Source organism: Salvelinus alpinus, chromosome 24 (assembly GCF_045679555.1).
Source record: "Salvelinus alpinus chromosome 24, SLU_Salpinus.1, whole genome shotgun sequence".
NCBI classification, from domain to species: Eukaryota; Metazoa; Chordata; class Actinopteri; order Salmoniformes; family Salmonidae; genus Salvelinus; species Salvelinus alpinus.
In genome coordinates, this window is record NC_092109.1 from 13,700,013 (window position 1) to 13,721,991 (window position 21,979).

The 21,979-nt window shown below is 40.9% G+C and overlaps 2 protein-coding genes across 11 annotated transcripts in view; one reads left to right on the forward strand and one right to left on the reverse strand.

The window, feature by feature from the left end:
* The first annotated feature begins 429 nt into the window (after window positions 1-429).
* LOC139552200 (small glutamine-rich tetratricopeptide repeat-containing protein beta-like) lies at window positions 430-15,671 on the forward strand. Its single transcript, XM_071363683.1, has 11 exons — window positions 430-545; window positions 1,804-1,908; window positions 2,628-2,731; window positions 2,921-3,002; window positions 3,188-3,287; window positions 3,645-3,749; window positions 3,966-4,104; window positions 10,795-10,857; window positions 12,911-12,948; window positions 14,840-14,923; window positions 15,219-15,671. The coding sequence occupies exons 2-11, from the start codon at window positions 1,809-1,811 to the stop codon at window positions 15,328-15,330; spliced, it is 927 nt and encodes a 308-aa protein (XP_071219784.1). The 5' UTR covers window positions 430-545; window positions 1,804-1,808; the 3' UTR covers window positions 15,331-15,671.
* A 3,667-nt stretch (window positions 15,672-19,338) lies between these two features.
* The window catches only part of LOC139552204 (trafficking protein particle complex subunit 13-like), a 40,863-nt gene continuing 38,222 nt past the window's right edge, over window positions 19,339-21,979 (reverse strand). For all 10 annotated transcript variants that reach the window (XM_071363696.1, XM_071363693.1, XM_071363692.1 and 7 more), the window contains 3 exons: window positions 20,858-20,958; window positions 20,429-20,576; window positions 19,339-19,655 (listed from right to left, as the gene is read on the reverse strand). In XM_071363696.1, coding sequence (XP_071219797.1) covers window positions 19,548-19,655; window positions 20,429-20,576; window positions 20,858-20,958 — 357 coding nt within the window. In that variant the 3' untranslated portion in view covers window positions 19,339-19,547. The remainder of the gene's footprint in view (window positions 19,656-20,428; window positions 20,577-20,857; window positions 20,959-21,979) is intronic.

Sequence of the window (21,979 nt, forward strand, 5' to 3'; positions counted from 1 at the left end):
AGGATGTCTACTTTTATGCTAATTAGCATTTGCGAATATGAGAGTAAATAGAGCCAAATATATTGATAAAAGTCTTCTTGTCAGAGAGATTTACATGGTTATCAAATTGTCACGCCACAGTAAGCCTACACGAAACACAGCCTTTATTTTAAGTGTTTCTAATATTCCCAAAGGGAAACATTTATGGTAGAAAAACGATTGGAACCATTTTCCTGTTTGACAGCTAGGTTTTGTGGGTATTATGACACCTCCACTGTGGGGCTCTATTCATGTGGAATTAACAAACACAACCACGACTTTGACAGTAGCCTAATTGCACAGCGTTCGACACACTACAATTCGTATCGAAAACGTGACAGCAGCAAGTTCATGACGTTTTCTACGTGCAATTCGCAAAACCCTCTCTTATTCAACCTCTCCTCTTCACAGCTCCAGTAGTGCTACTGAATCGGGTTACTTCCGTTGTAAATGCGCAGGCGCCAGAGATGCATCAATCTGAGAAGTTCTCATGACGCGTTAGCAGGGACAGCTGCAAAATATCTCAGGTAGGTGGGCGCACTGGGCGGGGTCGTCGAATGGCATCCCTTGACTCCCTCCCTTGACTTGTTATTTACAATGTTACAGTACTGTATTTAGAAGGATAGGAATGAGCAGTGGAGCTGGCTTTGTTTTTCTCCCTTGTATAGGCAGCTTTATTATAGCGATGCTCTGCCATTATAGGTTGCAGACTGCACTGCATGGGTAGAGAGGCGCACTTTCGGTGATGATCCGGGAAGATTCATGTATTTGGACACGCTATGTAAATAATAAATATATGTCTGTCATCAAAGACTGCTGTTTACTTTAGATAAGGATGCATTAGGTTGACATGGGATGAAAATCCCAAGTGCGGTGTAGCTGGCATTAGCAGCTACACCGCATCATCCCATGTCATCACTACATCTTTTGTTATGAGGCTGATGTCAACAGAACAGAGGGCTAGAGTTGCCTTGCTTTGAAATGTCAAACAAGCATGATTATACATTTGAGGGTTTTACAATTACGCATGGTTGCAAAACTGTCAATGATACAATAGAGAGAATTCATTAAAATGTATGTTTGTATTATGCCATTCCAAACATTGATTGTGTCATAATTTATTTCAGTGCAATGTCAAGTAATATCCCATATTCTTCTATCTAATAATATGGGAAAACATGGGTTCCCTGTTGTGTATATTATGGATAATTTATAATGGCACACCTGGTTGTGCTTGATGTTTATGCAGTACTACTGTACAGTAATGCAAGATCCTCAGTATTAGTATTGTAAATATGTTTCACAATCCAAAATTAAAATGAGTAGACAATAGATATGAAAAGACTACCAAATCCCAACGCTACAAGTGTGTATCACATTGAAATCTGAATTATGTTGAATAATCTGAAGGATTCATGAACTGTAAGACACATTTCAGTTGAAGGCATTCAGTTGTACAACTGACTAGGTATCCCCCTTTCCCTGACTCATACAGAATGGCTTATACACACACTCAACTTCCCTCTTGAGTTGTCTTGGAAACAGACCTGCATCTTACCACAGGCAGTAAAGTATTATATTTGGTGCAATGTATTAACAACTTGGCTCCAATGTACCACATTACAGTGGCTTGAGCTAATCATACTGTAAGGGAGACCAGTAACAATAGAACTGTCATAAAACAAACATTCGTGACGCTTATTCTAGTTTGAATGAACTCTACAGCCTCTCACTGTGTGGGATTCTATTCTATGTATCCCTAAATGCTATATTATTTTTTTGCAGCGAAAATGGCAGTGGAGAAGCGCTTGGCATTCTCTATTGTGCAGTTCCTGCGAGATCAAACTCACTGTGGTGCTTTGAATTCCGATGAGCAGGAAAGCCTCGAAGGTAGATCAGCGTAGGATCACTCTCCGTTTATGAAAATACTGTACCCTGCTCTCTCCAATTCAGGGATTTGTACACTTGGTTGGTGACTCAGTTGTGGGTGGACTACAATAACATGTGCACTATGTCTTCTTATCAAATGGACCCACAGATAACTGCCAAAATAAAATAAACACCTACATAAATTGTCATAATAGGGTGTTGGGCCAACATGACCCACCAGAACAGCTTCAATATGCATTGGCATAGATGCTACAAGTGTCTAGAACTCTCTTGGAGGGATGCGACACCATTCTTCCACAAGAAACTCCATCATTTGGTGTTTTGTTGGTGGTAGAAAACGCTGTCTCAGCCACCACTCCAGAATCTCCCATAAGTATTTAATTGGGTTAAGCTCTGGTGACAGAGACAAACACACACAACAACAACTTTAAAACACCCTATGCTCCTTTGAGACCTATCTTTCAAAGTCACTGAGATCTCTTCTTCTAGCCATGGCAGCCACAATAATGGGCAACTGGGCATTTTTATACATGACTCTAATCATGGGATGGGATGTTAATTGCTTAATTAACTCAAGAACCATACCTGTGTGGAAGCACCTGCTTTCAATATCTATATCTCAAGTGTTTCCTTTATTTTGGCAGTTACCTGTATAACAATAAAATAAACATCTCAGTGTTGACTATTGTGTTATTACAACACCATTTTTTCCCTTGTAGTTGCAATACAATGTTTGGAGACCACCTTCAAGATTAACTCCAGTGACTGTCATCTCGCAGCACCACAACCTCTTACTGAAATATTCCTCAATTCTCTCCTCAAGGTGGGGTTACTCTCTGATTCTCTACCTTATTTCAACCTCTTTTACCTTAACTACAACATTAACGTGTCTGTGTGCAGTTCATCAATCATTCTCAAATCAGTAACCTCACAATCAGTAAACTACAATAATGTATAATGTATATTAGGCTTTATTGATATTTTACTTTATCTGTCATTGTATTTTCCTCAGAATGATCAGAATAACCCAGCGCCACCAGAGACGTCCCCATCACCAGAAGACACAGAGAGGGCAGAACAACTGAAGAATGAAGGTACCTGCCACTGTTTTAATATGTAGTGTAGACGTATGATAAATACACTTTGGATGAGTGCAAACTCAGTTTAAGTGCACTTCCGTTTTCCTTCAGATTGACAATGGTTTGTAATGTTGTCGTAAAATCTGTCAGTAGACGTGACCTGATCATCAGGCTGAAATAAAACGCCATTTTATTTTCAGGGAATAATCACATGAAAGAGGAGAACTACAGCTGCGCGGTGGAATGCTACTCTAAAGCCATCAATCTGGACCTCCGAAACGCTGTCTACTACTGCAACAGGTACACACAACCGCTTCTGAAATGGAGAAGTATTAATACTGTATTCAAATGAGAAATATATAACATAACACCTAAATTATGTCTGTATCTATTGTGTTTTTATACCAACTATATTGGTAATTATTTGTAAAACTGTGACAATAACTCATGTTATGCTTGTACTATACATAGATAATGCAGTCACAGTTACAGTACTGTCTGAGCTGAAAGACATAGTGGCATACACATCTGGTGAACCAGCCTACTAGGCAGGCACACAGCTGCTGCAGCCTTTGCATGTGCCTGCCTTATTGATCTGAGTGCAAATAAATGAACCTGAGCGTCTGGTTGTGTGTCTGGCTGTTGTCATCACCGCAGGGCTGCAGCCCACAGTAGACTGGGTAACTACACAGAAGCAACGGGGGACTGTGAGAGGGCCATAGGGATCGACCCAAGCTACAGTAAAGCCTATGGGAGAATGGGGTGAGTTAGACATGGGAGAGTAGTGGAAATGTTGTTTACAATGTCTAGTCATGTATCATTTGAGGAATATGGCATTGCTTTTTGGAACTTTGTTTACAGAGCAATAGCAGGATCTGGTGATAATGCAAGAATTTGGCTTGAAAATAGCTATTGTTTTGCTCTGGAGTTAAATTTTCTGCACTTCTCCAATGTCTCTTATTCCCTGTGTGTCTCTAGATTGGCATTTACTGCTATGAATAAGTACCCAGAGGCCATCTCCTACTTTAAGAAAGCTCTGGTGTTAGATCCAGAGAACGACACCTACAAATCCAACCTGAAGATTGCTGAGCAAAAGCAAAAAGAGGCAGTCAGTCCTGTAAGTAGTGCTGTTTTACCTCCTTGTGTGATTTCATGTCTGAAGGTCAATCTAAGCAAAAACACTGTTAACACATGTAATATTATATCATTACTCCCCTACAAATACTGTCACTACAGCTCCAATAATGGACACTTTATTTACATGTGAACACAACTCTAGAGTTCTTCATGTACTATTAAATGTGTATCTTATATCCCACAAGTATTCAAGTGTGTCAAGATATCCCAATTGTGTCAACAGCTTTATCAGACACATTTAATATTCCTGCTTTTAGCAGTGGTACAAAATGATATTATACTGAACCTACAGACAGATTTATCTTGTCCGATTCAGCGTCAAACTGTACTATGAAACAAAGATTAATTATATAAAGAATGATAGTCAAACGCTTTCGAGCACCTTAAATTACATTTTAAGCAAAAAGGCAAACTTGGCTCCATCATTCATTGAATCAGATGGCTCATTCATCACAAAACCCACTGGTATTGCCAACTTCTTTAATTATTTTTTCATTGGCAAACATAGAAATGACATGCCAACAACAAATTCTGAACCTAAATGACCAAATTATGAAAGACAAGCATTGTAATTTTGTTGTCTATCAACAATGACAAGCCACCTGGGTCTGACAACTTGGATGGAAAATTACTGAAGATGATAGCGGACAATTTTGCCACTCCTATTTGCCATCTCTTCAATCTAAACCTACAGGAAAGTGTGTGCCCTCAGGCCTGGAGGGAAGCAAAAGTCATTTCACTACACAAGTATAGCAAAGCACCCTTTACTGGCTCAAACAGCCTACCTATCAGCCTGTTACCAACCCTTCGTAAACCTTTTGAAAAAATTGTGTTTGATCAGATACAATGCTATTTCACAGTAAACAAATTAAAAACAGATTTTCAACACGCTTATAGCAAAGGGCATTCAACATGTTCAGCACTTACACAAATTACTGATGATTGGCTGAGAGAAATTGATATTACAAATATTGTGGAAGCTGTTTTGTTAGACTTCAGTGCAGCCTCTGACATTATCGATCATGATGACTTTAGATCCCCTGCTCTATTGTGGATCGAGAGTTACCTGTCTAACAGAACACAGATGGTGTTCTTTAATGGAAGCCTCTCCAACATAATCCAGGTTTAGTGAGGCATTCCCCAGGGCAGCTGTCTAGGCCCCTTCATTTTTTCACTCTTTACTAATGACCTGCCACTGGCTCTGAGTAAAGCCTGTGTGTCTATGAAAGCTGATGACTCAACACTATACACGTCAGCTACCACAGCAAGTGAAATCACTGCAAGCAACACTTAACAAAGAGCTGCAGACAGTTTCAGAATGAGTAGCAATAAATAACTAAAAGCATTGTATTTGGGACAAATCATTCACTAAACCCTAAACCTCAACTAAGTCTTGTAATGAATAATGTGGAAATTGAGCAAGTTGAGAAGACTAAACTGCTTGGATTAACCCTGGATTGTAAACCATCATGGTCAAAACATATTGATGCAACAGTAGCTAACATGGGGAGAAGTGTGTCCATAATAAAGCGTTGCTCTGCCTTCTTAACAACGCTATGAACAAGGCAGGTCCTACAGACCCTAGTTTTGTCGCACCTGGACTACTATCAAGTCGTGTGGTCAGGTGCCACAAAGAGGGACTTAGGAAAATTACAATTGGCCCAGAACAGGGCAGCACGGCTGGCCCTTAAATGTACATGGAGAGCTATGTGTACACTGGCTCAAAATAGAGGAGAGATTGACTTCATCACTACTTGTATTTGTGAGAAGTATTGACATATTGAACACTCCGAGCTGTCTGTTTAAGCTACTAGCACACAGCTCAGACACTCATGCATACCCCACAAGACGCCAGAGGTCTCTTCACATTCCTCAAGTCCAGAACAGACTATGGGAGGCGCACAGTACTAAACTACCGGTCAAAAGTTTTAGAACACCTACTCATTCAAGGGTTTTTCTTTATTTTTACTATTTTCTACATTGTATAATAATAGTGAAGACATAAAAACTATGAAATAACACATATGGAATCATGTAGTAACCAAAATATATTTGAGATTTGAGATTCTTCAAATAGCCACCCTTAGCCTTGATGACAGCTTTGCACACTCTTGACATTCTCTCAACCAGCTTCATGAGGTAGTCACCTGAATGCATTTCAATTAACAGGTGCGCCTTCTTAAAAGTTCATTTGTGAAATTTCTTTCCTTCCTAATGCGTTTGAGCCAATCAGTTGTGTTGTGACAAGATGGGGGGGTATACAGAAGATAGCCCTATTTGGTCAAATACCAGGTCCAAGAACAGCTCGAATAAGCAAAGAGAAACGACAGTCCATCATTACTTTAAGACATGAAGGTCAGTCAACACGGAACATTTCAAGAACTTTTAAAGTTTCTTCAAGTGCAATCGCTATGATGAAACTGGCTCTCATGAGGACCGCCACCGGAATGGAAGACCCAGAGTTACCTCTGTTGCAAAGAATAAGTTCATTAGAGTTACCAGCCTCAGAAATTGCAGCCCAAATAAATGCTTCACAGAGTTCAAGTAACAGACATCGCAACATCAACTGTTCAGAGGAGACTTTGTGAATCAGGCCTTCATGGTCGAATTGCTGCAAAGAAACCACTACTAAAGGGCACCAATAAAAGAAGAGACTTGCTTGGGCCAAGAAACACAAGCAATGGACATTAGACCGGTGGAAATTTGAGTCCAAATTTGAGATTTTTGGTTCCAACCGCTGTGTGTTTGTGAGATGCGGTGTGGGTGAATGGATGATCTCCGCAGTGTATTTCCCACCGTAAAGCATGGAGAAGGAAGTGGGGGTGCTTTGCTGGTGACACTGTCTGTGATTTATTTAGAAGTCAAGGCACACTTAATTAAGCAGCATGGTGACTACAGCATTCTGCAGCGATACGCCATCCGATCTGGTTTGGGCTTAAATCAAATCAAATCAAATGTATTTATATAGCCCTTCGTACATCAGCTGATATCTCTGTGCTGTACAGAAACCCAGCCTAATACCCCAAACAGCAAGCAATGCAGGTGTAGAAGCTCGGTGGCTAGGAAAAACTCCCTAGAAAGGCCAAAACCTAGGAAGAAACCTAGAGAGGAACCAGGCTATGAGGGGTGGCCAGTCCTCTTCTGGCTGTGCCGGGTGGAGATCATAACAGAACATGGCCAAGATATTCAAATGTTCATAAATGACCAGCATGGTCAAATAATAATAATCACAGTAGTTGTCGAGGGTGCAGCAAGCCAGCACCTCAGGAGTAAATGTCAGTTGGCTTTTCATAGCCGATCATTAAGAGTATCTCTACCGCTCCTGCGGTCTCTAGAGAGTTGAAAACAGCAGGTCTGGGACAGGTAGCATGTCCGCTGAACAGGTCATGGTTCCATAGCCGCAGGCAGAACAGTTGAAACTGGAGCAGCAGCACGGCCAGGTGGACTGGGGACAGCAAGGAGTCATCATGCCAGGTTGTCCTGAGGCATGGTCCTAGTGCTCAGGTCCTCCGAGAGAGAGAAAGAAAGAGAGAAAGAGAGAATCAGAGAGAGCATACTTAAATTCACACAGGACACCGGATAAGACAGGAGAAGTACTCCAGATATAACAAACTGACCCTAGCCCCCCGACACATAAACTACTGCAGCATAAATACTGGAGGCTGAGACAGGAGGGGTTAGGAGACACTGTAGCCCCATCCGATGATGCGTCTCTCACATGGGTAGGCAGACCGTTCCATAAAAATTGAGATCTATAGGAGAAAGCCCTGTCTCCAGCTGTTTGCTTAGAAATTCTAGGGACAATTAGGAGGCCTGCGTCTTGTGGCCGTAGCGTACGTGTAGGTTTGTACGGCAGGACCAAATCGGAAAGATAGGTAGGAGCAAGCCCATGTAACGCTTTGTAGGTTAACAGTAAAACCTTGAAATCAGCCCTTGCCTTAACAGGAAGCCAGTGTAGGGAGGCTAGCACTGGAGTAATATGATCAAATTTTTTGGTTCTAGTCAGGATTCTAGCAGCCGTATTTAGCACTAACTGAAGTTTATTTAGTGCTTTATCCGGGTAGCCGGAAAGTAGAGCATTGCAGTAGTCTAACCTATAAGTAACAAAAGCATGAATACATTTTTCTGCATCATTTTTGGACAGAAAATGTCTGATTTTTGCAATGTTACGTAGATGGAAAAAAGCTGTCCTTGAAACAGTCTTTATATGTTCGTCAAAAGAGAGATCAGGGTCCAGAGTAACGCCAAGGTCCTAAACAGTTTTATTTGAGACGACTTTACAACCATCAAGATTAATTGTCAGATTCAACAGAAGATCTCTTTGTTTCTTGGGACCTAGAACAAGCATCTCTGTTTTGTCCGAGTTTAAAAGTAGAACGTTTTCAGCCATCCACTTCCTTATGTCTGAAACACAGGCTTCTAGCAAGGGCAATTTTGGGGCTTCACCATGTTTCATTGGTAGTGGGACTATCATTTGTTTTTCAACAGGACAATGACCCAACACACCTCCAGCCTGTGTAAGTGCTATTTTACCAAGAAGGAGAGTAATGGAGTGCTGCATCAGATGACCTGCCCTCCACAATCCCCCGACCTCAACCAAATTGAGATGGTTTGGGATGAGTCAGACCGCAGAGTGAAGGAAAAGCAGCCAACAAGCTCTCAGAATATGTGGGAACTCCTTCAAGACTGTTGGAAAAGCATTCCAGGTGAAGCTGGTTGAGAGAATGCCAAGAGTGTGCAAATCTGTCATCAAGGCAAAGGGTGGCTATTTGAAGAATCTCAAATATACAGTTGAAGTCTGAGGTTTACATACACCTTAGCCAAATACATTTAAACTCAGTTTTTCACAATTCCTGACAATTAATTATAGTAAAAATTCCCTGTCTTAGGTCAGTTAGGATCACCACTTTATTTTAAGAATGTGAAATGTCAGGATAATAGTAGAGAGAATGATTTATTTCAGCTTTTATTTATTTCATCACATTCCCAGTTGGTCAGAAGTTTACATACACTCAATTAGTATTTGGTAGCATTGCCTTTAAATTGTTTAACTTGGGTCAAACGTTTCGGGTATCCTTCCACAAGCTTCCCACAATAAGTTGGGTGAATTTTGGCCCATTCCTCCTGACAGAGCTGGTGTAACTGAGTCTGGTTTGTAGGCCTCCTTGCTCGCACATGCTTTTTCAGTTCTGCCCACATATTTTCTATAGGATTGAGGTCAGGGCTTTTGTGGTGGCCAATCCAATACCTTGACTTTGTTGTCCTTAAGCCATTTTGCCACAGCTTTGGAAGTATGCTTGGGGTCATTGTCCATTTGGAAGACCCATTTGCGACCAAGCTTTAACTTCCTGACTGATGTCTTGAGATGTTGCTTCAATATATCCACATAATTTTACTTCCTCATGATGCTATCTATTTTGTGAAGTGCACCAGTCCCTCCTGCAGCAAAGCACCCCAACAACATGATGCTGCCACCCCCGTGCTTCATGGTTGGGATGGTGTTCTTCGGCTTGCAAGCGTCTCCCTTTTTCCTCCAAACATAACGATGGTCATTATGGCCAAACAGTTCTATTTTTGTTTCATCAGACCAGAGGACATTTCTCCAAAAAGTACGATCTTTGTCCCCATGTGCAGTTGCAAACCGTAGTCTGGCTTTTATATGGCGGTTTTGGAGCAGTGGCTTCTTCCTTGCTGAGTGGACTTTCAGGTTATGTCGATATAGGACTCGTTTTACTGTGGATATAGATACTTTTGTCTCTGTTTCCTCCAGCATCTTCACACGGTCCTTTGCTGTTGTTCTGGGATTGATTTGCACTTTTCGCACCAAAGTACATTCATCTCTAGGAGACGGAACACGTCTCCTTCCTGAGCGGTATGACGGCTGCGGTCCCATGGTGTTTATACTTAGATACTATTGTTTGTACAGATGTGCGTGGTACCTTCAGGCGTTTGGAAATTGCTCCCAAGGATGAATCAGACTTGTGGAGGTATACAATGTTTTTTCTGAGGTTTTGGCTGATTTCTTTTGATTTTCTCATGATGTCAAGCAAAGAGGCACTGAGTTTGAAGGTAGGCCTTGAAATACATCCACAGGTACACCTCCAATTGACTCAAATGATGTCAATTAGCCTGTCGGAAGCTTCTAAAGCCATGACATAATTTTCGGGAATTTTCCAAGCTCTTTAAAGGCACAGTCAACTTAGTGTATGTAAACTTTTGACCCACTGGAATTGTGAAACAGTGAATTATAAGTAAAATAATCTGTCTGTAAACAATTGTTGGAAAAATGAGTTGTGTCATGCACAAAGTAGATGTCCTAACCGACTTGCCAAAACTATAGTTTGTTAACAAGAAATTTGTGGAGTGGTTGAAAAATGAGTTTTAATGACTCCAACCTAAGTATAGGTAAACTTCTGACTTCATCTGTATATTCCACATCAAGTAACTCATGCAATCAGTAAAATCAGATTGAAGAAACTGATAAAAATACACCTTATGGAGTGTGAAGAGATGGGGACTGTGAAGAGACACACACACAGGCACAGACACACATATACACACACACGATAGCATACTTACTATACACACATGCCTTGCTTGGCAGCAGCTAATAGGGATTCATAATAAATACAAATACAAAATGAAGATTTTGAATGTTTGCTTGTTATAGATAGCTACGGGACTGGGATTTGACATGGCCAGCCTCATCAACAACCCTGCCTTCATCAGCATGGTAAGACTATGATTAGTGCTTGGCTGGAACAAACATCTGCACACAACATGTACAGTGCATTCAGAAAGTATTCAGACCCCTTCCCTTTTTCCACATTTTGTTGCGTTACAGCCTTATTCTAAAATTGATTAAATAAATACAAATGCTCATCAATCTACACACAATACCCCATAATGACAAAGTGAAAACAGGTCTATACTTTTTTGAGCTCAGGTGCATCCTGTTCCCATTGATCATCCTTGAGATGTTTCTACAACTTCATTGGCGTCCACCTGTGGTAAATTCAATTGATTGGATATGATTTGGAAGGCACGCATCTGTCTATATAAGGTCCCACAGTTGACAGTGCATGTCAGAGCAAACACCAAGCCATGAGGTCGAAGGAATTGTCCGTAGAGCTCCGAGACAGGATTGTGTCAAGGCACAGATCTGAGGAAGGGTACCAAAAATGTCTGCAGCATTGAAGGTCCCCAAGAACACAGTGGCCTCCATCATTCTTAAATGGAAGAAGTTTGGAACCACCAAGACTCTTCCTAGAGCTGGCCGCCCGGCCAAACTGAGCAATCGGGGGAGAAGGGCCTTGGTCAGGGAGATGACCAAGAACCCAATGGTCACTTTGACTGAGCTCCAGAGTTTCCCAGTGGAGATGAGATAACCTTCCAGAAGGACAATCATCTCTGCAGCACTCCACCAATCAGGCCTTTATGGAAGAGTGGCCAGACATACTCCTCAGTAAAAGGCATATGACAGCCCGCTTGGAGTTTGCCAAAAGGCACCTAATGGAGACTCAGACCTTGAGAAACAAGATTATCTGGTCTGAAGAAACCAAGATTCAACTCTTTGACCTTAATGCTAAGTGTCATGTCTGGAGGAAACCTGGCACCATCCCTACGGTAAAGCATGGTGGTGACAGCATCATGCTGTGGGGATGTTTTTCAGCGGCAGGGACTGGGAGACTAGTCAGGTTTGAGGGAAAGATGAACCGAGCATTCCTTGATGAAAGCCTGCTCCAGAGCGCTCAGGACCTCAGACCGGGGCGAAGGTTCACCTTCCAACCGGACAACAACCCTAAGCGCACAGCCAAGACAATGCAGGAATGGCTTCGGGACAAGTCTCTGAATGTCCTTGAGAGGCCCAGCCAGAGCCCGGACTTGAACCCGATCGAACATCTGGAGAGACCTGAAAATAGCTGTGTAGCGACACTCCCCATTCCACCTGACAGAGCTTCAGAGGATCTGCAGAGAAGAATGGGGGAAACACCCCAAATACAGGTGTGCCAAGTTTGTAGCACCAAAGATTGATGTGTGTAGATTGATGAAAAAAACACCAACAATTTAAAACATTTTAGAATAAGACTGTAACATAACAAAATGTGAAAAAAGTCAAGTGGTCTGAATACTTTCCGAATGCACTGTGCCTGGGTGGAAATAGATGTTGTTTTCCTTAATGTACTTTGGATGTGCTTATACGGTGCACCAGATGCGGGGGGTGGGGGTATGCACTTTTGGGACTATGCCATTGGTTCTATTACATCAGAAAATCAGGCGCACCTGCAATATTTGAAAGAAAATAAATACTATATTCGACCCAGGTCTGATGCACATTGCAGTCCCTCCAGGGCCAAAGCCATCCCTGGTCTAGACAAATCCTAGACACAGATTCCTCATACTTCTTTTATGAGTGTTTGTGATACGGTTAATGCGTCCTAAAATTAACCGCATGCCTTACACAGTTGGCTTGGTATTCCACCAATGCCATTGTCAAGGGGCCTGGGGACATTCAAGGTGTTGATCATGACTGGTTGATTGAATGGGTGGCTGATGGAATGCCTGCCAGGCAGAGAGTGCATGTCATTATAAGCATACCAATCCTACATGGCAGAAGCTGGGCTGAATCATGAATAGTTTTACTAGACAGCTATAAAATTGGTACCAGCACTAAGTAGCCACGCCTCTTGAGAATGCATCCGGTTCCCCATCAACGCTGTTAATTAATTGTCATTTTCACACATTTAAATGGGTGACATGGTGATTGGCTTTGTGTGTATTTACAGGCCGCCAGTGTGATGCAGAACCAGCAAGTGCAACAGCTGTGAGTGTTCGGCATGTTTCAGCATACCCAGGGCTGGGGCTCAATAGTGTGAGGCATCCTTTCCTCATCTCGTTTCCTTCATCTGCACTGATCTGGATGAATAACTAGGTGAAAGCCACCCCACTGAATCTATCGAGACACAGCCAATCAATATTACCCCTACCTACTGTATATGTACAGTACATAGCTACCTCTATTACCTCATACCCCTGCACATCGACTTGGTACTGGTACTCCCTGTATATAGCCATGTTATTTTCTACTCCCCATATATACTACCGTTCAAAAGTTTGGGGTCACTTAGAAATGTCCTTGTTTTTGAAAGAAAGCACTTTTTTTTGTCTGTTAAAATAACATGAAATTGATCAGAAATACAGTGTAGACATTGTTAATGTTGTAAATGAGTATTGTAGCTGGAAACGGATGATTTTTAATGGAATATCTACATAGGCATACAAAGGCCCATTATCAGCAACCATCACTCCTGTGTTCCAATGGCACGTTGTGTTAGCTAATCCAATCTTATCATTTTAAAAGGCTAATTGATCATTAGAAAACCCTTTTGCAATTATGTTAGCACAGCTGAAAACTGTTGTTCTGATTAAAGAAGCAATAAAACTGTCCTTCTTTAGACTAGTTGAGTATCTGGTGCATCAGCATTTGTGGGTTTGATTACAGGCTCAAAATGGCCAGAAACAAAGACCTTTTTCTGAAACTCGTCAGTCTATTCTTGTTCTGAGAAAATAAGGCTATTTCATGCGAGAAATTGCCAAAAAACTGAAGATCTCATACAACGCTGTGTACTACTCTCTTCACAGAACAGCACAAACTGACCCTAACCAAAATAGAAAGAGGAGTGGGAGGCCCCGGTGCACAATTGAGCAAGAGGACAAGTACATTATTGTGTCTAGATGCCTCAACTGGCAGCTTCATTAAATAGTACCTGCAAAACACCAGTCTAAACGTCAACAGTGAAGAGGCGACTCCGGGATGCTGGCCTTCTAGGCAGATCTTGGCAATTTCTCGCATGGAATAGCCTTCATTTCTCAGAACAAGAATAGACTGACGAGTTTCAGAAGAAAGTTCTTTGTTTCTGGCCATTTTGAGCCTGTAATCGAACCCACAAATGCTGATGCTCCAGATACTCAACTAGTCTAAAGAATGCCAGTTTTATTGCTTCGTTAATCAGAACAACAGTTTTCAGCTGTGCTAACATAATTGCAAAAGGGTTTTCTAATGATCAATTATAAAATTATAAATTTAGATTAGCTAACACAACGTGCCATTGGAACACAGGAGTGATGGTTGCTGATAATGGGCCTCTGTACACCTATGTAGATATTCCATTAAAAATCATCAGTTTCCAGCTACAATAGTCATTTACAACATTAACAATGTCTACACTGTATTTCTGATCAATTTCATGTTATTTTAACGGACAAAAAAAAGTGCTTTCTTTCAAAAACAAGGACATTTCTAAGTGACCCCAAACTTTTGAACGGTAGTGTATAGAGCCATGTTATTTTTTACTCTTTATTTGTATTCGTTATTTAGCGTGTATTTATTCCTCGTGTCACAATTTAAATTTTTTATTAAAATGTGTATCTTATCTTTAACTCTGCATTGTTGGAAAAGGACCCGTAAGTAAGCATTTCACTGTTAGTCTACACCTGTTGTCTACGAAGCATGTGACAAATAAAATTTGATTTATGTTTTACTATACAAAAATACCCTACATCCCACTAATTCATAATCCTGTTATAATTTCTTGAAGAAGTCAGAATGTAGGAATTACTGTTCAATTGTACTCAGATTTGTTTCAAGTTTTTGTCATAAAATGGCGTGTGACACATGTTTATAACTCTTTTGGGTTCTTTTCCTCTGTGTGCAGTATGTCTGGGATGATGTCCAATGCAGTTGGGGGTCCAGCAGCAGGAGTGGGAGGACTGTCAGACATCTCCAGCCTGATTGAAGCGTATGGCAGCACCATAGGGCTATTACTGTAACATACACAGGGACTCTCTGTTTATGATATTAGGGCTCTAATTACACATTTAAATAAGCATCAGACACATCAAGAATTAGTGAGGTTTAATTTGGACTTAAATTATCATGAATTTCCCTTGACATTTTAAATTATTTTAGAAGTTTCTTTTAAATATTTGATGTAGGATGCTACATCCTGTTTGTATCACAAGCTGCCTGACACAATGAGTAAATAAGTAAAGCAGAGAAACACTAAATGCTAACTCTGATCTATTTGTTTGCAGCGGTCAGCAGTTTGCCCAGCAGATCCAGCATCAGAACCCAGAGTTGATCGAACAGCTGAGGAACCACATCCGCAGCCGCTCCTTCAGTGGCAGTGCTGAGGAGCACTCGTGATCCACACAGGTCTGTGTACTACAACACAGAGGTTAGGGCTCGCTCTTAGAGTGCATCTCCATAGTCTAAAGAGGCTTCCTCCCCTTCATGTGCTCTAATGGAATGGTGAGAATTAGCATGGAGATTGTGGTGGATTGGATGCCACCTGTCCAGTTATATCATAGCAGAGACCTGATTGTACATGTGCACTTTTGTTTTACCGGCAATAGATGGATCAGGATCTGCTTATTAATTACTAAACTGTTATTACAATGTTGTTACACAAGGTGAAAAGGACATTTGAAGGCATGTCAATGTTTCTTACCTTCAGCGTATGTTTCAATAAAGGAAGGGCAACCATATGACGTGATTACAATCTCTACACCCATTCCTTAAACTCACATCACCGGCCGAGCTGGAATGAAGGGACAGATAGAGATGGGTACGATGGCACTTCACTGGGACTGGGTCTTCAGAGAGGAGAGGAAACATTTTACACACCCAATCAGGAGACAGAGTATCTAACACATTCTATGTACACTGAACAAAAATATGAACACAACATGTAAAGTGTTGGTCCCATGATTTCATGAGGTGAAATAAAAGATCCCCAAAATGTTCCATACGCACAAAAAAAGCTTATTTCTCTCAAATGTTGTGTCAAATTTGTTTACGTCCCTATTAGTGAGCATTTCTCCTTTGCCAAGATGATCCATCCACCTGACAGGTGTGACATGTCAAGAAATGGATTTAAACAGCATGATCATTACACAGGTGCACCTTGTGCTGGGGACCATAAAAGGCCACTCTAAAATGTGCAGTTTTGTCACACAACACAATGCCACATATGTCTCAAGTTTTGAGGGAGCGTGCAATTGGCATGCTGACTGCAGGAATGTCCACCAGAGCTGTTGCCAGTGAAGTTAATGTTAATTTCTCTACCATAAGCCACCTCCAATGTCGTATTAGAGAATTTGGCAGTATGTCCAATCGGCCTGATAACCGCAGACCACGTGTATGGCAACGTGTGGGTGAGCGGTTTGCTGATGTTGACATTGTGAACAGAGTGCTCCATGGTGGCGGTGGGGTTATGGTATTGGCAGACATAAGCTACGGAAAACAAACACAATTGTATTTTTTAGATGGCAATTTGAATGCACAAAAATAATGTGACGAGATCCTGAGGTCCATTATGAAGCCTATTCTTTTTAAGGTATATGTGACCAACAGATGCATATCTGTATTCCCAGTCATGTGAAATCCATAGATTAGGGCCTCATGAATCTATTTCAATTGACCGATTTCCTCATATGAACTGTAACTCAGTAAAATCTATTAAATTGTCTTTTATATTTTTGTTCAGTATACCCAATCAGGAAACAGAGTTTGAAACACATTCAAAACACCCAATTAGTTTCAAATACATTTCCACCAAACATTATGCACAGTCCTAGAGACCCAAATTAAATAAAGTGTATTTGTCGTGTACACAGATTAGCAGATGTTAAAGCAGGTGCAGCGAAATGCTTGGTTTTTAGCTCCAGCAGTGCAGTAATTGTCTAACAGTACAATACTAATACACAAAAAAGAAGAGAGAGAAAGAAGAAATTAAGAAATATCAGAACAAGGATTATTCCAAATGGATTTGTGTTTTTCTATTGTGTTTGTATATTGTGCTGTAGTAGCAATGTCCTACCATTGCCCTGTTCCTATACTGAATTACAGATCCTTTGGTCCTCTGAAAGATTTCACTGATCCAACAAAATTGTATGTAGGAGAATGCAGGGGTGTATTCAGTGAGAGGAAACCAGATAGAAATTAAATGAATAGAGCTGATACAATTCCCTATTCTACATAATACAGTTCTATGTTAACGTTCTGTAACATTGCACCTGCAAGTACTGGCCCCAGGATTTGATTTATTAATATTGCTTGTAGTAATTGCCTTGATGAGGGAAAGGGAGGAAGGAATTAAGGAAGGGGAGAAATTGAGGAAGGAGTTAAGGAATGAGAGTAAAGGGATGAAGGAATTAAGGAAGGAGTGAAAGGGAGAAAATAATTAAGAAAGGTGCAAAAAGAGATTAGAGAAAGGAGGAAGGAATTAAGGAATGTGTAAAAGGGAGGAAATTATTATTAAGGAAGGACTGAAAGGGATAAAGGATGCATGTGTGAAGTATTTGAACAGGGAGCATGTATCCTTTTTCTCATGATTACATGACAGTTACACACGACAGAACGGTTACATTGTTTTCTGTTCAAACCGTTATTTTTGTACCAAATATTTTGCTATAGTTTCTGTTGGGTCAAACAAAGCCCCTAAGCCTTGATCATGTGGAATTCTAGCATTGCTTTCGATAGCAATTATCTGACTGCTAATTTGAAGATAAATGAACGTGTCCTTGAAAGTATGTAGTGTCTGCAGCCCAACACCCCTGTATTTACAACCATAGCAAACACACATGTCAATGCCATTTCCATTTTTTTTCAGTTTCATTTGACATAGCTGAAGCAATGTTGATAGCTAGTATAAGACTCATTCAGTCTTGTTGATTTTGCATGCTCTTCCATCTGATATGTGTCAGACAAGCTAATGAATATGCTTGTAAAACAAAGCAGCATAATGTTTTGCCCAAAAATATGTCTCAATAAAATGTATTGCAATTGATTTCTGTTGAAAGTCTTGTTGTGAAATCATATAATGAAATCGCTTCAGAGGCAGATTTGTACAGTACCTTGAGTGTGTAAAGCTGCCAAGAGTGTATGAAGCTGTCAAGGCAGAGTGGCTACTTTGAAGAATCTAAAAAATATTTTGATTTGTTTAACACTTTTTTGGTTACTACATGATTCCATATGTGTCATTTCCTAGTTTTGATGTCTTCACTATTATTCTACAATGTAGAAAATAGTAAAAATAATTAAAAACCCTTGAATGAGTAGTTCTGGGAAAGGGCACCAAAACATTTCTGCAGCATTGAAGGTCTCCAAGAACACAGAACACCTCTTCTTAAATGGAAGAAATTTGGTACCACCAAGACTCTTCCTAGAGCTGGCCGCCTTGCCAAACTGAGCAATCAGGGGAGAAGGGCTTTGGTCAGGGAGGTGACCAAGAACCCAATGGTCACTCTGACAGAGCTCTCGAGTTCCTCTGTGGAGATGGGAGAACCTTCCAGAAGGACACCCATCTCTGCAGCACTCCACCAATCAGGCCTTTATGGTAGAGTGGCCAGACAGAAGCTACTTCTCTTTAAAAGGCACATAACAACCCGCTTGGAGTTTGCCAGAAGGCACCTAAAGGACTCAGACCATGAGAAACAAGATTCTCTGGTCTGATGAAACCTAGATTCAACTCTTTGGCCTGAATGCCAAACATCACGTCTGGAGGAAACCTGGCACCATCCCTATGGTGAAGCATGGTGGTGGCAGCATCAGGCTGTGGGGGTGTTTTTCAGTGGAAGGTACAGGGAGACTAGTAAGGATTGAGGGAAAGATGAACGGAGCAAGGTACAGAGAGATCCTCGATGAAAACCTGCTCTAGAGCACGCACGACCTCAGACTGGGGGACGAAGGTTCGACAAGTCTCTGAATGTCCTTGAGTGGCCCAGCCAGAGCCTGGACTTGAACCCGATTGAACATCTCTGTAGAGAACAGAAAATAACTGTGCAGCAATGCTCCCCATCCAACCTGACAGAGCTTGAGAGGATCTGCAGAGAAGAATGGGAGTAACTCCCCATACACAGGTGTGCCAAGCTTGTAGCATCATACCCAAGAAGACTCAAGGCTGCAATCGCTACCAAAAGTGCTTAAAAAAAAGTGCTGAGTAAAAGGTCTGAATACCTATGTAAATTCAAATTCAAAATATATTTTTTTGCTTTGTCATTATGTGGTATTGTGTGTAGATTGTATATATATATATTTTTTTAGAATACAGATGTAACCTAATAAAAAGCCAAGGGGTCTGAATACTTTCCGAAAGCACTGTATATAGTGCACCATACATGTTTTTATAGTGAAAGCACAACCAACCATGGATTAAATTACTGCTTTTATTCACATTTAAATGCACATTCATTTAAAATCCAGATTTTTTTATGCAAAGAAAACTTAAAAACATAACATCTGTTAAAACATGATAACCTTGGGGTGTGTACTGTAAGGTGTTAGTATAGGTGCAGAGTTTGGAAGTTGGTCCATGGAGATTTGAGATTTAGTGCTGGGTTCTAGAAGGGTCTGGAAAGGTCTTAGCTCTCCCGGCTCATGTATGGACAGACCACACACACCTGTGCAATGTCATCGTATTCATACGTTCTCTTCAGAAATGTGTCGGTCAGTCTCAGGCCGGATATACTCTGAAATACAAGCAAATGGTAATTAGTTATGGTTAATATCAGCAATATATTTTAACTATTAACAGTCAAAGTGAGACGTAACATAATAATAAGCCTTGGCTATAATAAGATATCATAAAGGGTCATACATGCTTTGTGGGTAACACTATAAAAGCATCCAGGTATAATGCATTGTGATGCAGTTACAATGCATTGTAAAACTTGTCATGAGCATGTATGATCCCATTTAGGCCAATTGAATGTTTCATGAATTTATTGTCAAGGCGAGCGAGAAAATAAAACTTTGAAAAGTGGACCTTCTTGCTTAAATACTACAGCAAACTTAGTTCAACAGCTAGTGACCTAATCAACAGATTTTAGCCTCTTGGGGAAGATAAGAGGCAAAGTTCAGCCATAATCCGTGAGAAGTTGTGTATCTCTCTTTACTGGAGGCTTGAGGACATTCTTTTTGCTATAATATTGCAACTTTTTCATTTTTCAGATGACATTTTTATTTTTGGGAAAAGTGAAGTGGGGCATTCGTTAAACATGTCAATAAAATGGTAAGGCCTTACAATATCATTTAATCATCTCACAATGACCACACACTAAATAACAGCCAGTTTGAGGCAGTTGAAAATATTATGGATCGAGGGACATAACATATAAGCCTTGTTATTAAAAGACAAAACAAATATTGTATTGCATGCTTGTGACAAGTATTAAAGCTTGATACCTCTCTGCTTTAACCTAAGTGTTACCAAGTATTATAACGTGAATAACTTTAGAAATACCTGCAGTCCCTGGACAGAGGAGAGGAGTTTGAGGGGCAAAGCGAGTGAGGCACTGGGGCTGACTTTGCCTAGCTGTCTCCCTGATACACCACACCAGTGGATGGAGCGGGTGTTACACATCTCCAGCACCAGGTCCATGGTCCTCTCACTGCAACCACACACACAACCAGCCTGGTTACACATCGGTATGTTCTTTAACCAAGCCATCTGACTATCGGTTGTCATTCCTTCTCGTACATGAATGAAATGGCATGACAATGACCGACAGGGGAGTTGACTAAAGCATATAAAGATCAGTACATGCGTATAGCAGAGTTGAGGTCAATTCCATTTCAATTCATTTTTAATTGAATTCAGTCAAGTGAATTGAAACGCTATATACCCCAACCCTGGTGTACAATAATATTTGAGGAGTCTGTATGACTATACCTGCAGTTGGTGATTTTACAGGTTATGTCGAAGGGTTCCTCTAGGTTGACAGTGTCTGGGATCATCTCCAGTGATAGCCTGACGTCTCCGTAACCTGGAGCCTGGCGGCGAACAGAGGGAAAAATATTACCTTGATGAAGGTCGACTGAGACCGAAACGTTGGTACATACATTTTTCGGATTTACCATCTACAATTTTGGACCGATTTTCTTAATGTTAGGCTAACAAGAAGGGCATCATCTGGGACCGTTTAGGTCACTTTAGATTGCACTGTGTTCTGTATTTTGTTAATTTTCCGCTTTTTGGGGTGGTCGTTTGGTTGGTACGCAACTTGTGATGCAATTGTAGGCCAATTTAGAAAACGTGTAGAATGACTGCATTACCTAATTGAGAATAAATTCAAATCAAATGTTATTGGTCACATACACATATTTAGCAGATGTTATTGCGGGTGTAGCGACATGCTTGCGTTCCTAGCTCCAACAGTGCAGTAGTATATAACAATTTACAACAATACACACAGATCTAAATTAAAATAATGAAATTAAGAAATATATAAATATTAGGATGAGCAATGTCAGATGAGCATTGACTAAAATATAGAATAAAGTATATACATATGAAATTAGTAAAACAGTATGTAAACATGATTAAAGTGATCAGTGATTCCATGTTTAGGGGTGGCAGGTAGCCACCCCTAAACATGGAGCGTAACTGAAAGGTTGCTGGATCAAATCCCCGAGCTGACAAGGTAAAAATCTGTCGTTCTGCCCCTGAACAAGGCAGTTAACCCACTGTTCCCCGGTAGGCCGTCATTGTAAATAATTTGTTCTTAACTGACTTGCCTAGTTAAATAAAGGTTAAATGTGTATATAGTGCAGCAGCCTCTAAGGTGCAGGGTTGAGTAACCAGGTGGTAGCCGGCTAGTGATGGCTATTTAACAGTCTGATGGCCTTGAGATAGAAGCTGTCTTTCAGTCCCAGCGTTGATGCACCTGTACTGACCTCACCTTCTGGATGGTAGAGGGATGAACAGGCTGTTGCTCGGGTGGTTGATCTCCTTGATGTTCTTTTTGGCCTTCCTGTGACATTGGGTGCTGTCGGGCAAGCAATGTGCCCCCGG